At 39.1% G+C, this 13,177-nt stretch overlaps 2 protein-coding genes across 2 annotated transcripts; one reads left to right on the plus strand and one right to left on the minus strand.

Moving 5' to 3' along the window:
- Positions 1 to 427: 427 nt before the first annotated feature.
- Positions 428 to 4,237, minus strand: LOC122645601 (pentatricopeptide repeat-containing protein At2g34400-like). The gene is made up of 3 exons (XM_043838910.1): positions 3,313 to 4,237; positions 2,111 to 3,116; positions 428 to 501 (listed from the first exon to the last, which is right to left on the minus strand). The coding sequence occupies exons 1-2, from the start codon at positions 4,218 to 4,220 to the stop codon at positions 2,168 to 2,170; spliced, it is 1,857 nt and encodes a 618-aa protein (XP_043694845.1). The 5' UTR covers positions 4,221 to 4,237; the 3' UTR covers positions 428 to 501; positions 2,111 to 2,167.
- A 2,148-nt stretch (positions 4,238 to 6,385) lies between these two features.
- LOC122645914 (pentatricopeptide repeat-containing protein At5g27270) lies at positions 6,386 to 13,177 on the plus strand. Its single transcript, XM_043839321.1, has 8 exons — positions 6,386 to 6,997; positions 7,584 to 8,979; positions 9,250 to 9,561; positions 10,133 to 10,237; positions 10,344 to 10,431; positions 10,569 to 10,690; positions 11,450 to 11,514; positions 11,738 to 13,177. Exons 1-8 carry the CDS (start codon positions 6,467 to 6,469, stop codon positions 12,290 to 12,292), a joined length of 3,174 nt encoding a protein of 1,057 aa, XP_043695256.1. The 5' UTR covers positions 6,386 to 6,466; the 3' UTR covers positions 12,293 to 13,177.

Raw genomic sequence — 13,177 nt, forward strand, 5'->3', positions numbered from 1 at the left:
ATTTTACCTTTCCATAGAAAGTGGCCTTTGTCATTCAGAAAACACTTTTTATGCATTAATCCAAGTCATTTGGTGGGTAACTTTTCAAAATGAAAAACAACCTGAAAACACACTATGATGTAATCCATTTTTTAGAGGAAAAGTTATATTTAAAGAATATACTAAAAAAGTGCAAACCTATAAGATGAATGCACAGCATCCCAAAAAACAATAAAAAAAAAAAAAAGAAGCTAGAGCTAGATAGATAAAAAGATTATAAGAGTTTTCTGCCATTCTGCTATTACCTCTTATGTACCAATTCAAACCATTTAGGAGGTGGTTAACTTTTCAAAATAGCAAACAACCTGAAAACCACAGACAATGGTAATAAGAGAAAAAGAAAATACAAGTTTGTAAGATGCAGATAACTTCCATCAGAATAATATTTACCCCAAGCCATGCACCTGCTGGAAAGACAATAAAACTGTTCCCCTATTCCATAGAAATATGTAATTCCAAGGAGGATCCCTTGAACCCCCCGGCGGGTGATAAGATCCTCCACCTCAGCATTTGTTTTTATTTTTTTGCTAAAAAATAAGATTATATTAAAGATAAATGACCAAAGAATTTTCAGACTGGCCAAACCAGACTGATATAACCATAATGCTGATTGGAAAATCCCAACTTTGGCATTGCCATCAGCAGGGCTACAAAACCGAAATCTAGCTCTACATTGTGAATCCACCAGCAGCTCATCTTTGATGTGAAGTGGAAAAAACACCCTGATAGCAGAGTTTTCATTCAGAGATGCATCCTTGGCCAATAAATCCACATTGGCTTTCTCAATTTATAGACGCAAAGTAGGGCTGCAGAAAAGTCCAATCTTGCAAGGCAAACAAAGGAATCACCTGGTCTTGAACTGACATAACCACTGCAGAGGAATCAGATTCAATCCATAAGTTTTGAGTGCCCACTTATTTAGCTTTATAAATCCCGGTAATGAGGCCTGCTATCTCAGCTTCATAATTTGTTCTGTGACCCAGAAAAGCTTGGAAAGAAAATTGAACCTTCCCCAAATCATCTCTAAAAATACCACCTGTACCTGCCCTCCCTGGATTACCTAATGAACATCCATCAACATTTAGTTTTAGCCAATGCATATGAGGTCTGCACCAAAAGACTTCAAGGATATAAGGAGAAGGACAAGGTTTGATCGATAATCCCAGTCTTCTAGAGCACATCAGGTCTGAAGCAGATCTAACCACACCTTTTAAATTCACATTTACATCCCTAAGCTCCCTCAAAAGCTAACTGAATAAATGATTAGTTGATCTTCTTTTCTCTTCAAAGCATCTTTTGTTCCTCTCCCGGCATAAAATGTAAGAGATAAGAACAAACCCCAATAGCCATGCCCCTTTCAAAGTGATACCATGCACCTTGTGTTTCCACCAATGGAAGAGATCCGTAATAGACAAATGATTCTACCACCCAATATCAAAGCACCCCATAAAAGAAGACCAGGTCTGTCTTGAGAAGCTACACTCCACTAGAACATGATTAAAGGATTCAGAGGCACTGTTACAGAGATCACATTTTGAAGCCAGCTGAATACCATTCGCTTTAATGGTGTTGTACGTAAGTAGTTTATCATGAACCATACACCATCCAAAGGTAGAATGCCTTGGCAATAATTTCTTCTCCCAAATAGTATTAGCCCAAGGAACGTTTGGGTTGCAAGCTCTTATCTCATTCCATGCCGAATTCACAGTTAATAAACCCAATGAAGTTAGCTTCCAATCACATCTGTAAGCGTGGTGAACAGAAGGAATATTTATGGCACTTGCAACGTTGAAGATGTTGTTGGAAAAATCTGTAGAAACCCTTGGAAAATTCTTCCTGAAATCTGATATAAAATTAGAGACATGATCAATGATCTCTAATCCACCTATCATTCCAAAAATGAATATTCTTGCCATCCCCCACAATCCATCTCTCATTCTGCTGAACCAAATTCCACATCCTTCTAATCCCTGGACAAATCGAGGAGGCTTTGTACCCCTTTTTTAAAATCCCATCTCTACACACAAATCTGGCCTTAAAGAATCTGCGCTCATTGCAGAGTCCTCATGCTTGAGCAATTTCTTATGCAGCTGCCAAGCACAGTGAGGGAAGAAACATTCTCCATTTTCTATGAAAGATCAACCCTTGGAATATATCCTTCCATCTTTAGCTCCTTATTTAACAACTTAACAACCTGGTAAAAGGCTTGTGATTGAAGGTGCAAATCCTCACCTGCATGAAATTCATGAACTTGATCCTCAATCTCTACCCAGCTACAACCAGGAGTCTTATTGACACCCCTCTCCCTCATCAATCCTCTCATCCTTGCAGAATCATCCCACTTCTTTGAATTTGAATATAACTTTGATGAGATAATGTAGTTTCCTGAGTTTGACGGCTCGATTTCTAGAAGTAGTTGCATCACCCGTTCACCAACCTCTGCATTGCCAAGATTCCGACAGGCACTGAGAAGTGCCCCTAAGGTGACTGCATCAGGCTTTTCAGGCATCCTCTCGATGAACTCCCATGCTTCATGCAAACGTCCAGCACGTGCCAAAAGATCAACCATGCAGGAGTAGTGCTCAATTGTTGGGGCCACTGCAAAAGCTGGCTGCATCAAATTAAACCACTGATGACCCTCATCAACCAAACCAGTATGCACGCATGCAGAAAGCACACCAACAAATGTTATCTCATCTGGATAGACCTCTGCACCCTCCACCATGCGCTTAAATACTGATATGGCTTCCCAGGCCCGCCCATGAACAGCAAGGGCAGAGATCATGGCATTCCAAGTAACCACATTTTTATCAGGCATGTCTGCAAAGATTCTTAGTGCATGGTCTAAGCTTCCACACTTGGCATACATATCTATTAAACCAGTGCCAACATATATGTCATGTTTTAAGCCCTTTTCTGAAGCATATGCATCTACCCACTTTCCTACGTCAAGGGCCCCTATGGAGGCACATGCTGAAAGAACTCCTATCAATGTGATCTTAGTTAGGTCCACAGCAGCTGCTCTCATGTCACGGAATAGCAAGATTGCTTGATCTGAAGCCCCATTTTGTGCATATCTGCTAGAATCAGAAAACCATACAATTAGCATGATCATATAGATGACCGACAATTGTTCAATCAACAGATCACTAGGATTATGAAAAATCAAAAACTGAAGTTCATCTGGAAACATTCAAAAAGAAAACCTGATTCTTCAATTGATATTTCAAAAATGTTTTCAATTAAAAGAAGGGAAAAAGGATAATAACTTGCCCTGTTATCATGGAATTCCATGCGACAACATCTTTCTTCTGCATTTTATTAAAAACTCTTCGTGCTGAATCCAAGTCCCCACACTTCCCATACATACCAATTAGTGAGCTTCCCAGGAAAGAAGTCAACCCAACTTTATTTTCCTCCATAAATACCTCAACCCACCTTCCCAAACTCAAATCACCCAAGTCCCCACATGCCCCTAGAACACTAACTAAAGTAATTTCATTAGGCTCAAAACCTGCCAACCTCATCCTCCTAAACAACCTCACAGCCTCCCTTGCAAAACCCATCTTTGAGTACCCTGATATCATTGAATTCCAAGACACCAAGTCTCTTTCCGCAATTTCATCAAAAACCTTCTGTGCATTACCCAATTCACCACACCTAGAATACATTGTGATCAATGAGTGGCTGACGTGACTATCAGAATCCAGCCCAGTTTTGAAAATCAACGAGTGAGCCATCCTCCCTTGATCTAATGACTTGAGATTTGCACACGAGATTAGTAGAAAAGGGTAGGTGAACTTATTCGGTTTCTGACCAGAGAACTTCATTTGGTAATAGAATTCAAGTGTGAGGGAGTGATGCGTATTAGCTAGACCGCGAATCATGACATTGTATGCAAAATTGTTGGGCTCAGGGATTTGAGAAAAGAGGAGCAAAGCATAAGAAATATCTTTGAGATCAACCAGTTTTGTTAGGAGGAAATTATGTTCTTCTATGGAGTTGATGATCATGTGAGAGTGGATTTGTTTCAAGGATTTGGGAGATTTGCAATGCTTCAAGAGATAAAGGAGCTTGCGTGTGAGAGGCTCTTTTGAATGGTCAGAATATGGATGAGTTGCTTCAAAAGCAAGAGAGCGGGAAAAGAGATGTGAAGGCAGTTTTGATTTAATCACTGTCATGTGGGTTGCACAGAGAGAGAGAGTAATCTACAGGAAGGAAGACCTTGGGCTAAGGTCATACTAGAGCCAGATCAATCTTGATCATCAAACCATTGAACGTAAGAGCATTAACTCAGATTCCAGCCATTAAATTCAGTAACCATAATAGCACAGAGAATATAAAAGTTTTAAAGGGAAAGAGTCACGAGGTGGGATGAAACGATTTCATATATTGGAGGGCAGTTAGGTAATTTCACATGAAGATCAGAGAAGAGAGACAGGTGCTAGAGCCGGATCTTTACCTCCTCCAGTTCCCAGTTCCTCTAACAAGGGGGCTGGAAATGACCACCGTACCCCTGCTCAAATACTCTACCTGAGTGGGGTCCATCACCCCCCCTATTAGAGGAACTAGGGAAGTGGACCGAGCAGGGAACTGGAGGAGATAATTTTCCTATGTCTGGAGGGGAGGGATCAAATCTTTGTCCCCTCTACCCGTCCTAGTTCCCCAGTGTTTGTAATAAGGGGGGGAGAATGACCACCCTACCCCTGCCTGGATGGAATCCACCCCCCCCCTTATTACAAGCACTGGGGAACTAGGTCGGGCAAGGAACTGGAGGAGATAATTTTCCATATCTCCTCTGACTACTCAAATTCAGAGAGGTTTTGGTGGTTTGTCGTTGGCAACTGCCACTTTATGAAATACCGTCAAGATTTTAAAACTTGAAATCAGTACGGAATCGGTCAGAGAGGATTTTGATTGGAATCATATCCAAATTGGATTGAATAGGTTCAAGAATTGGGAATCTATCAATCTAAGCTATTTTATGGTGAAAATTGAATTGGATTAGGAATTGGAAATAGGCTGATTCAAGATGGATTATAAAGAAAATGACTAAGAATCGATCGATTCCAATCCAATTTTGATTCAAGAAGCAATGAGTAGGAGCGGAAGAAATCGGGATCAGTGTCAATCGATTTCGATCCAAATCAACCGATTCACAGATCCGATTCCCGACTTTTAAAACAGAGAATACAATAGAGGTCTAAAGTTAGGAAAACTATGTATACATCATCAAATTGGAATATTTCATGAAGGGCTTGAACAATAAATTAGGAGATTGGGTCTGACCTATACGATGCAAATTTACCTAATTATCAAGGTTTTAAAATGCGTAATGTCCTTCAATAACCCTAGAATCGGTCCACATATCCAAAAACAGGAAAATTTTCAGGGTTTTGAGTAGGGCTGTAAATGGATAATCGAAAATCCGAATTCGATTTGCATCCATATCCGTTTAGAGATATCCGGAAAAATATCCGAATCCGAATACTTAATTATAAAAAAGTAAGTAAATAACGATCTTTGAGGTTTTTAAAGATTCAACAGGTTCTAGAATATGAGGAAAAGAGAATCATGATCTAAAACTATGGATTGAGAGTGAATTGTATCCACTAGGGGGAGGAAGGTTCGAGTTACACAAGGCAGAGGTGTAAACGGATAGCCGAAAATCCGAATTTGATCCGCATCCGAATCCGATTAGAGGTATCCGTATTCGACCAAGAAATATCCGAATCCAATTACATCCGATCCGTTTACAGGCCTAGTTTTGAGTATTATTTGACTTGTCAGATGATCGAACCGGGATCGGTCACAATCAATTTCGATACTAATCGGCCGGTTCAACGATCTGATTCCTAATTTCTAAAACCATGCTGATTATACAAAAATTTAGAATGGACATACCAAAGTTATACAAGAACTAAGAATGGACTTACCAAAACGTACCAAAAAAAATAAAAAACACAACTGAATTAATCTATACACTAATATTTCTACCCAAAAAACATTACACTCTAATATTATATTAAATTTATAGAACAAAATATTTACCCAAAAAAAAAAAAAAAATTTATAGAACAAAATTACACAATCTCAGTTCGTGTATTAAAACTCGGCGATTCCGGATCGGTCTCTTTCGGTCAAGTATGATTCCGGCCGACCCGGAGCGGTTCATTCATACTGCATTTCAAGGGTTAGGGCGTAAGGGCAGAATTTGAACGGACGAGTCCTAACCGATTTAGGCCGAGCCGGACTGAAATCGGATCGAATCGTCATAACCATCCGAATGATCTCGATTCCACTCTTTAATTATAAAACTCTGTTCTGAAGTCCCTCTGCATTTTATCTTTTCTCTAATGGCGAACACAACTTAAAATCTTCCAGTTCCCTTAAGGGACCCTCAATTGAAACCCTAGAAAAACAAATAATGGGTTCTCTTCCGAACCCTTTTCTTCCTACTTCTTCAACATTTACCTCCCCTCCTCCATCAAAACGTCCCAGAAACCGTAGAATCATCCACTGCTCCATCACTCCAGACCCTTGGATTCTTAGTGATGGAAACGGAAATTATAACCCGAAATCTTACAAGAAGCATCGTAAGAAGCCTCTCTCTGACGATAACGCTCGTCGGATTATCAAAGCCAAAGCTCGTTACTTGAGTGTACTGAGGAGGAATCAAGGTTCCCATGCTCAGACACCCAAATGGATTCAGAGAACACCGGACCAGATGATTCAGTACCTGGAAGACGATAGAGATGGGCATTTATATGGGAAACACGTCGTTGCTGCGATTCGAATTGTTCGAAATCTCTCGACGAAGCCTGAAGGGTCATACAATATGAGAGAAGTGATGGCTTCTTTTGTTACGAAGTTAACGTTCCGGGAGATGTGTGTCGTGTTGAAGGAGCAGAAGGGGTGGAGGCAGGTCCGTGATTTCTTCGCCTGGATGAAATTGCAGGTGGGTTTTTGGTTTTCTATATATTATGTTGAGGAGCTAGAGAAATTCTGTTAAAATTAGACCGAGTTTGATTTGGGTTTTCATTGATATGTTGAACTTTGTTCTGTTTGCTGTAAATTGATGAGATTGAACAATCGATTGTAGGAGAGCATTTGATTGACTTGGTGGAAAATACAATACGAAAGGAGGATTTTTTAGAAAATAAAATAAAATTTTCAATGGTTCTATAGATAGTTAGAATCAATATGTTGTGATGGTAGAAACTGAAGATTGAGCAGAGAGAATGGACTAATCATTTATAGTAGTTACTTTATCATGTGTTGCCTTGATTTTTTAGGCGATGATCTACTATTAATTGTTGAATTTCTCAGGGAATTTGATTCTTGAAAATGAGTGCTGAAGATTTAAAAGAATTATAGTAGTTGCGAGTTCAAATTTTTAGTTCCTGGATTTTATTTTATTATATTTTTTCTAGAGTCATAAAAACTTGGGAAGGATCAAATTCACTTGTATGTTTAATGTTATATGTGGAAACAAAGGCAAAATATCATAAAACTGGTTAAGGTAAGTGCGTCTATGAATGCAGCTTAGCTATCGCCCCAGTGTCATTGTCTACACAATCGTTTTGCGTATGTATGGCCAAGTTGGAAAGATCAAGCTTGCTGAACAGACATTCTTGGAGATGCTTGAAGCAGGATGTGAACCAGATGAAGTTGCTTGTGGTACAATGCTCTGTGGCTACGCTAGATGGGGACACCACAAAGCTATGTTGGCCTTTTACTCTGCTGTGAGAGAACGGGGAATAGTACCCTCTGTCTCTGTATTTAATTTCATGATCTCATCTTTGCAAAAGAAATCTCTGCATGGAAAGGTTTTCCAGCTGTGGCAGCAGATGGTCGCCGCGAGGGTGGCACCCAACCATTTCTCTTATACAGTTGTCATTGGCTCATATGCTAAAGAAGGTACCAAAAATGAGGCTTATGAACTGTTTGATGGGATGAAGAAGTCTGGATTTGTTCCTGAGGAGGCAACTTACAGCCTCCTTATCAGCTTAAGTGCCAAACACCGAAATAGAGATGAAGCGCTGAAGCTTTACGAGGACATGAGATCTCAGGGGATAGTTCCTAGTAACTACACTTGTGCTTCACTCCTAACTCTATATTATAAAAATGGGGACTATTCTAAAGCTCTTTCCCTCTTCTCAGAGATGCAGAACAATAATATTACCATTGATGAAGTCATCTATGGTTTACTTGTTAGGATATATGGCAAACTTGGTCTGTATGAGGATGCAGAGAAGACTTTTGAAGAGATTGAGCAGTTAGGCCTCCTTAATGATGAGAAAACTTATGTAACAATGGCACAGGTCCATCTGAATGCTGGGAATTTTGATAAAGCTTTACATATTTTGGAGCTTATGCGGTCTAGAAACATTTGGTTTTCTCGATTTGCGTACATTGTTTTACTTCAATGTTATGTTTTGAAGGAAGATGTGGGATCTGCTGAAGCTACATTTCAGGCTCTATCTAAGACAGGAGTTCCTGATGCAGCTTCCTGCAAGGACATGTTTGGTTTGTATGTTAGACTGGGTTTTCTGGAAAAAGCAAAGACCTTTATTGTTAAGATAAGGAAAGAAGGGGTGCAATTTGATGAGGACCTGTACAAGGCAGTATTGAAGTTCTGTTGCAAAGAGGGGATGCTAAGAGATGCCGAACAATTAATAGAAATGGGGAATATAGGATTGGATAAATTCACACAAACGTGCTTGATGGCTATGTATGGAGAATCAAAGAAACTAGAGAAAGCTGATAATACACATGATGCCTTAGACCAACCTGACTCAATGGCTCTGGGTCTGATGCTTAGTTTGTATTTGGCAGTTGGCAATGCCAGTAAGACTGAATATATTCTAAAAATGTTGTTGGAGACTACTGGAGGCTTGTCAGTAGCCAACCAACTCATCAGCAAATTTATTAGGGAAGGCAAGAATCTAACTTAATGTCCTTTGTCTTATTTTATTTTATTTTTTGATATATTTTGTCCTTTGGGTTTCTTCTTCCTATGTCTGTTTGAAGATAATAGCTTAGGCTTGCTCACAAGGCACTGATAAAAGATATCTCTTAAATCTTCCCATTGTAACTAAATGGTCTCTTTCTTTGATGCCTTCTCTATGTATGCTAGTGATGGAGTCAAGCCAATAGTTTGATGTGCCTTGGTGTTTCTTGATGGATGTCAATGATTCTCTGTTACAGGTGATACATCTAAGGCAGAATCACTCTATAATCAAGTGGCAAACCTAGGCAGCATGCCTGAAGCTGTGGTTAGTGCTTCCATGATTAGTTTGTATGGGAAACAACATCAAGTGACACGAGCCCAAGAAGTCTTTGCAACAGTGGTTAATTCCCCTGCAACTGGGAAACCTGTCTATACGTCTATGATTGATGCATGCGTGAAGTGCGGTAGACCAGTGGAGGCATGCCAGGTTTACAAAGAAATGGTTGAGAAGGGGCATGCTGCGGATGCTGTTGCCATCAGTAGAATTGTGAATTCTTTGACTAATTATGGTATGTGGACTGAAGGATTATAGAACAGTGAATACATACTCCTTTTTGAATTCCTCTTTTAAATCATTAGTTTGTAGGAGTTACCATTTGGCATATGAGCTTTCGATGCCCCCCAATTAGCCAGCTCTGTTGTAGTTTTGCTTTTAAAAAAAAGAATTGGTTGTGCATGTAGGAAGCCAATCCTCCATTGGTCTGGCTTCAGCATTTGAAGGTTTATCCTTCTTGCTGTCTTCAGATGGAATATGTATAAACATACATCTTTGGTTATATAGAACATGAGCTATTTTACACTTACCCACTTTACAGACTATAGCAATATAATGCTTCTAGAAAGTTTAGAAGAAAAAAATTGTTGCTTTGTCACTGTAGCAGCATCATAATCCCGTATTTAATTGACACCTAGCTATCCACTACTTTGCAAGGCTTGCTGTTCACACACAGGCACAGAGTTAAAAAGATAGTAAAATGTAAAAGGTTCGTAGTGTGTGAAAGTTTAATGTTCCATTAAAATTTGTCTTGTGCCTTATTTATATGTTACCCTTGTTTAATGCAAATAATGTCCTGTTTCCAGGTAAACACCAAGAGGCAGAGAGCATTATCATTAAAAGTTTTGAAGATGGAGAGGAGCTTGATACTGTGGCATACAACACTTTTATAAAGGCAATGCTAGAAGCAGGTTGATCTCTCTCTCAATTTCCCCTCCCCCCCCCCCTCCCCGCCACACACACACACAGAAGATGTTGGAAACTTGGAATAACAAATTTGATATTCAAAATTCCCAGGAAAATTGAACTTTGCTGTGAAAATCTATGACCGCATGCTTTCCTTGGGAGTTACTCCATCAATTCAGACATATAGCACCATGATAAGGTACTTATTTATCTTTCCATCATTAAAAGAAAAGAAGAACTGAAAAGGGGGAGAAAGAAATGAGTCATGTGGATCATGGAAGTGGCATTCACTCTTATTAAAATTATTTAACTTTTGCTGGTAAATAATGTGTGCAGTGTGTATGGACGAGGTAGAAAGTTAGACAAAGCTGTAGAGATGTTCAACATGGCAAGCAGCCTAGGGGTTTCCTTGGATGAGAAGGCATACACCAATTTGATCAGCTATTATGGGAAGGCTGGTAAGTACTCTTTTATAGCTCCTTTAGATTAAATTTTTGATTTAGGTGTAAAATATCATTAGAACCCCCAGCAAGCCCACCAGGGGGCTCCCCTTGGTCTGAATAGTACATTTTATCCAATGCTGTGAATCTTGTAGATCTATAAATGCCAGAACTTTGTAACTCCACATTAGACTGCAGAACCTGATTCCACAAACTTATGGGGGAAGAGAATGGAATATGCACTTGATGTGTTGAACTCCATTGCTACTATTACCGGTTCTGTGTTCTAACAATCTAAAATTGTATTCTTAATTGCTCTCTTCTTATTTATATGAATACAATTCTCTGAAAATCTCTTGTCAAAGAGACTTAGATCAGAATCAAGCATATAAAATATTATGTTATTAACCATGGTATAGAATGCATCCAAAGCACTCAAGAAGATAGCTGAGTCAAATATCGTTCAAGGTTATATCTGATTCAAATGATTTCTTACAACAAATTTGCCTGCTGTGTATGTTATCCTGGGTTTAAATACCATGCATTATACTTATTACTCCGAAGGAAGGGGCAGGGGAAGATGCAAGAGTACTTAGCTAGTTTTTTTTTTTTTTTTTTTTGTTTTTACATGATCATACTAGATTATTTAAAATTCAGAAGCCTTCTGAAGTACTACTATTCATATCTGTGGAAGGTTAGCTTTTTTCTTTTGGGCCATATATCTCTCTGTGTTGCTTATATTTAATCTTCTGTGTGTATTCTAATCACTCTTAACAGGGAAGAGTGAAGAGGCATCCATTTTGTTCAGCAAGATGCAGGAAAAAGGAATAAAACTTGGGAAGGTATGCATATATGAAAATTTATCAGATCAATTAAATCATTATATAATTTCCTTCTTCATTCTCTTTTTTTTTTTGGGGGTGGGGGATGGGGCAGGGGTTGCATTTGATTACTAAGTGATAAACCTCAGGACTTGAAAGATCCTCAAATCCAGAAAATCAATGACCTGCCGTGTTACTAATTTTCTGTTTTTACCTTGCAAAAAAAATCTTGGGGGTATTGCAGGTCAGCTATAACATCATGATCAATGTTTATGCTACAGCTGGACTTGACTGTGAAGCAGAAAAGCTTTTCCTAGCCATGCAGGAGAATGGTTGTTCTCCTGATTCCTTAACCTTTCTTGCACTTATTCGAGCTTACACAGGGAGTAGAAAATACTCAGAAGCAGAGGAAACCATCAGCGCCATGCAGAGAGAAGAGATATTGCCTTCCTGTGCTCACTTTAACCACCTACTCTTTGCCTTCACAAAAGCAGGATTAATTGAAGAGGCTGAAAGGGTATACAGAAAGCTCATGGAAACTGGTTTGACTCCTGACCTAGCCTGTTGCCGAACCATGCTGAGGGGTTACATGGATTATGGTTATGTTGAGGAAGGCATTTCTTTCTTTGAACATGTTAGTGGGACTGTTGAACCAGATAGATTTATACTGAGTGCTGCTGCTCATCTTTACAAGTTCACAGGCAAGGAATGTGAAGCTGTGGCCATTTTGAAATCCATGAATACGCTGGGAGTCGCCTTCCTTGAAAACCTTGAAGTTGGCTCTAAGATTAAAAGGTAACTGAAATTCTTAGAATTTCATCTTTTCTTACTGCTAGAATTGTGGAGACAGAGGGAGATTTGCTGAAAGATAAGATTTAGAAGGGGATTAAGTGCATGAGGTTCATAAAAGACTGAAAGAAAGGAAAAAAAAACCTCTTCATCTGATTGGAATGGCAACCATGATTGGACAAATTGTGTATAGCTGCGTCTGCAGTGATGACTGTAATAGTGGATGGCAGCAGTGGAGGAAATTGCAGCAGAATGAAAGATAATTATTTGTGATGTGTAAATTGGGAAGATCTCCCTTAATTAGCATTTGATTCCCTTCAGCTCTTCACAGAGTTTGTGGAGGAGCTCCTCTAACATGAGTAAAGATCCAAGATCGTAACAAAGACTAACAGGTTTTGGGCTACTGGAGCTGTCAGGACTAAATAAACCTTTTCCCATTTTGGAAATCAACCGTGTCAATCGATTGGTATTCTTAAGCAGGCTATGGGCAACTCCCTAGGGGGACATCAATTAATTTTTCTCAAGCAACATGCTTGTGGGCAGCAGTCACTGTGGCTAGACGAAGATGGTTGGCTCAAATAGAACGATTCAAATTGGTGGATTAGGCTGTTGTCAGGAACTCTATGAAGATTAATCTGAAGCAAATGATTTGTCCTGCTTGCTTCAATTCTGCAACAAAAAAATAACTAATCTTGTAGTTTATTTTCTGTGTTAATTTCTTATTCTTCATCTGTAACAGGTAATTGAGGGAGAATCAGAAACTTTCTCCTATTAAGGAGGAATTTGCAGCTGTAATTGTATATTTACAATATCAATCTGCTGTACAGATACTGATGCATAGTAATATTGAGTCGCAATACTATTCTTATGACAATTCCTTTGCTGTTTACTTGTG

This window comes from Telopea speciosissima, chromosome 11 (assembly GCF_018873765.1).
Source record: "Telopea speciosissima isolate NSW1024214 ecotype Mountain lineage chromosome 11, Tspe_v1, whole genome shotgun sequence".
Taxonomy (NCBI): Eukaryota; Viridiplantae; Streptophyta; class Magnoliopsida; order Proteales; family Proteaceae; genus Telopea; species Telopea speciosissima.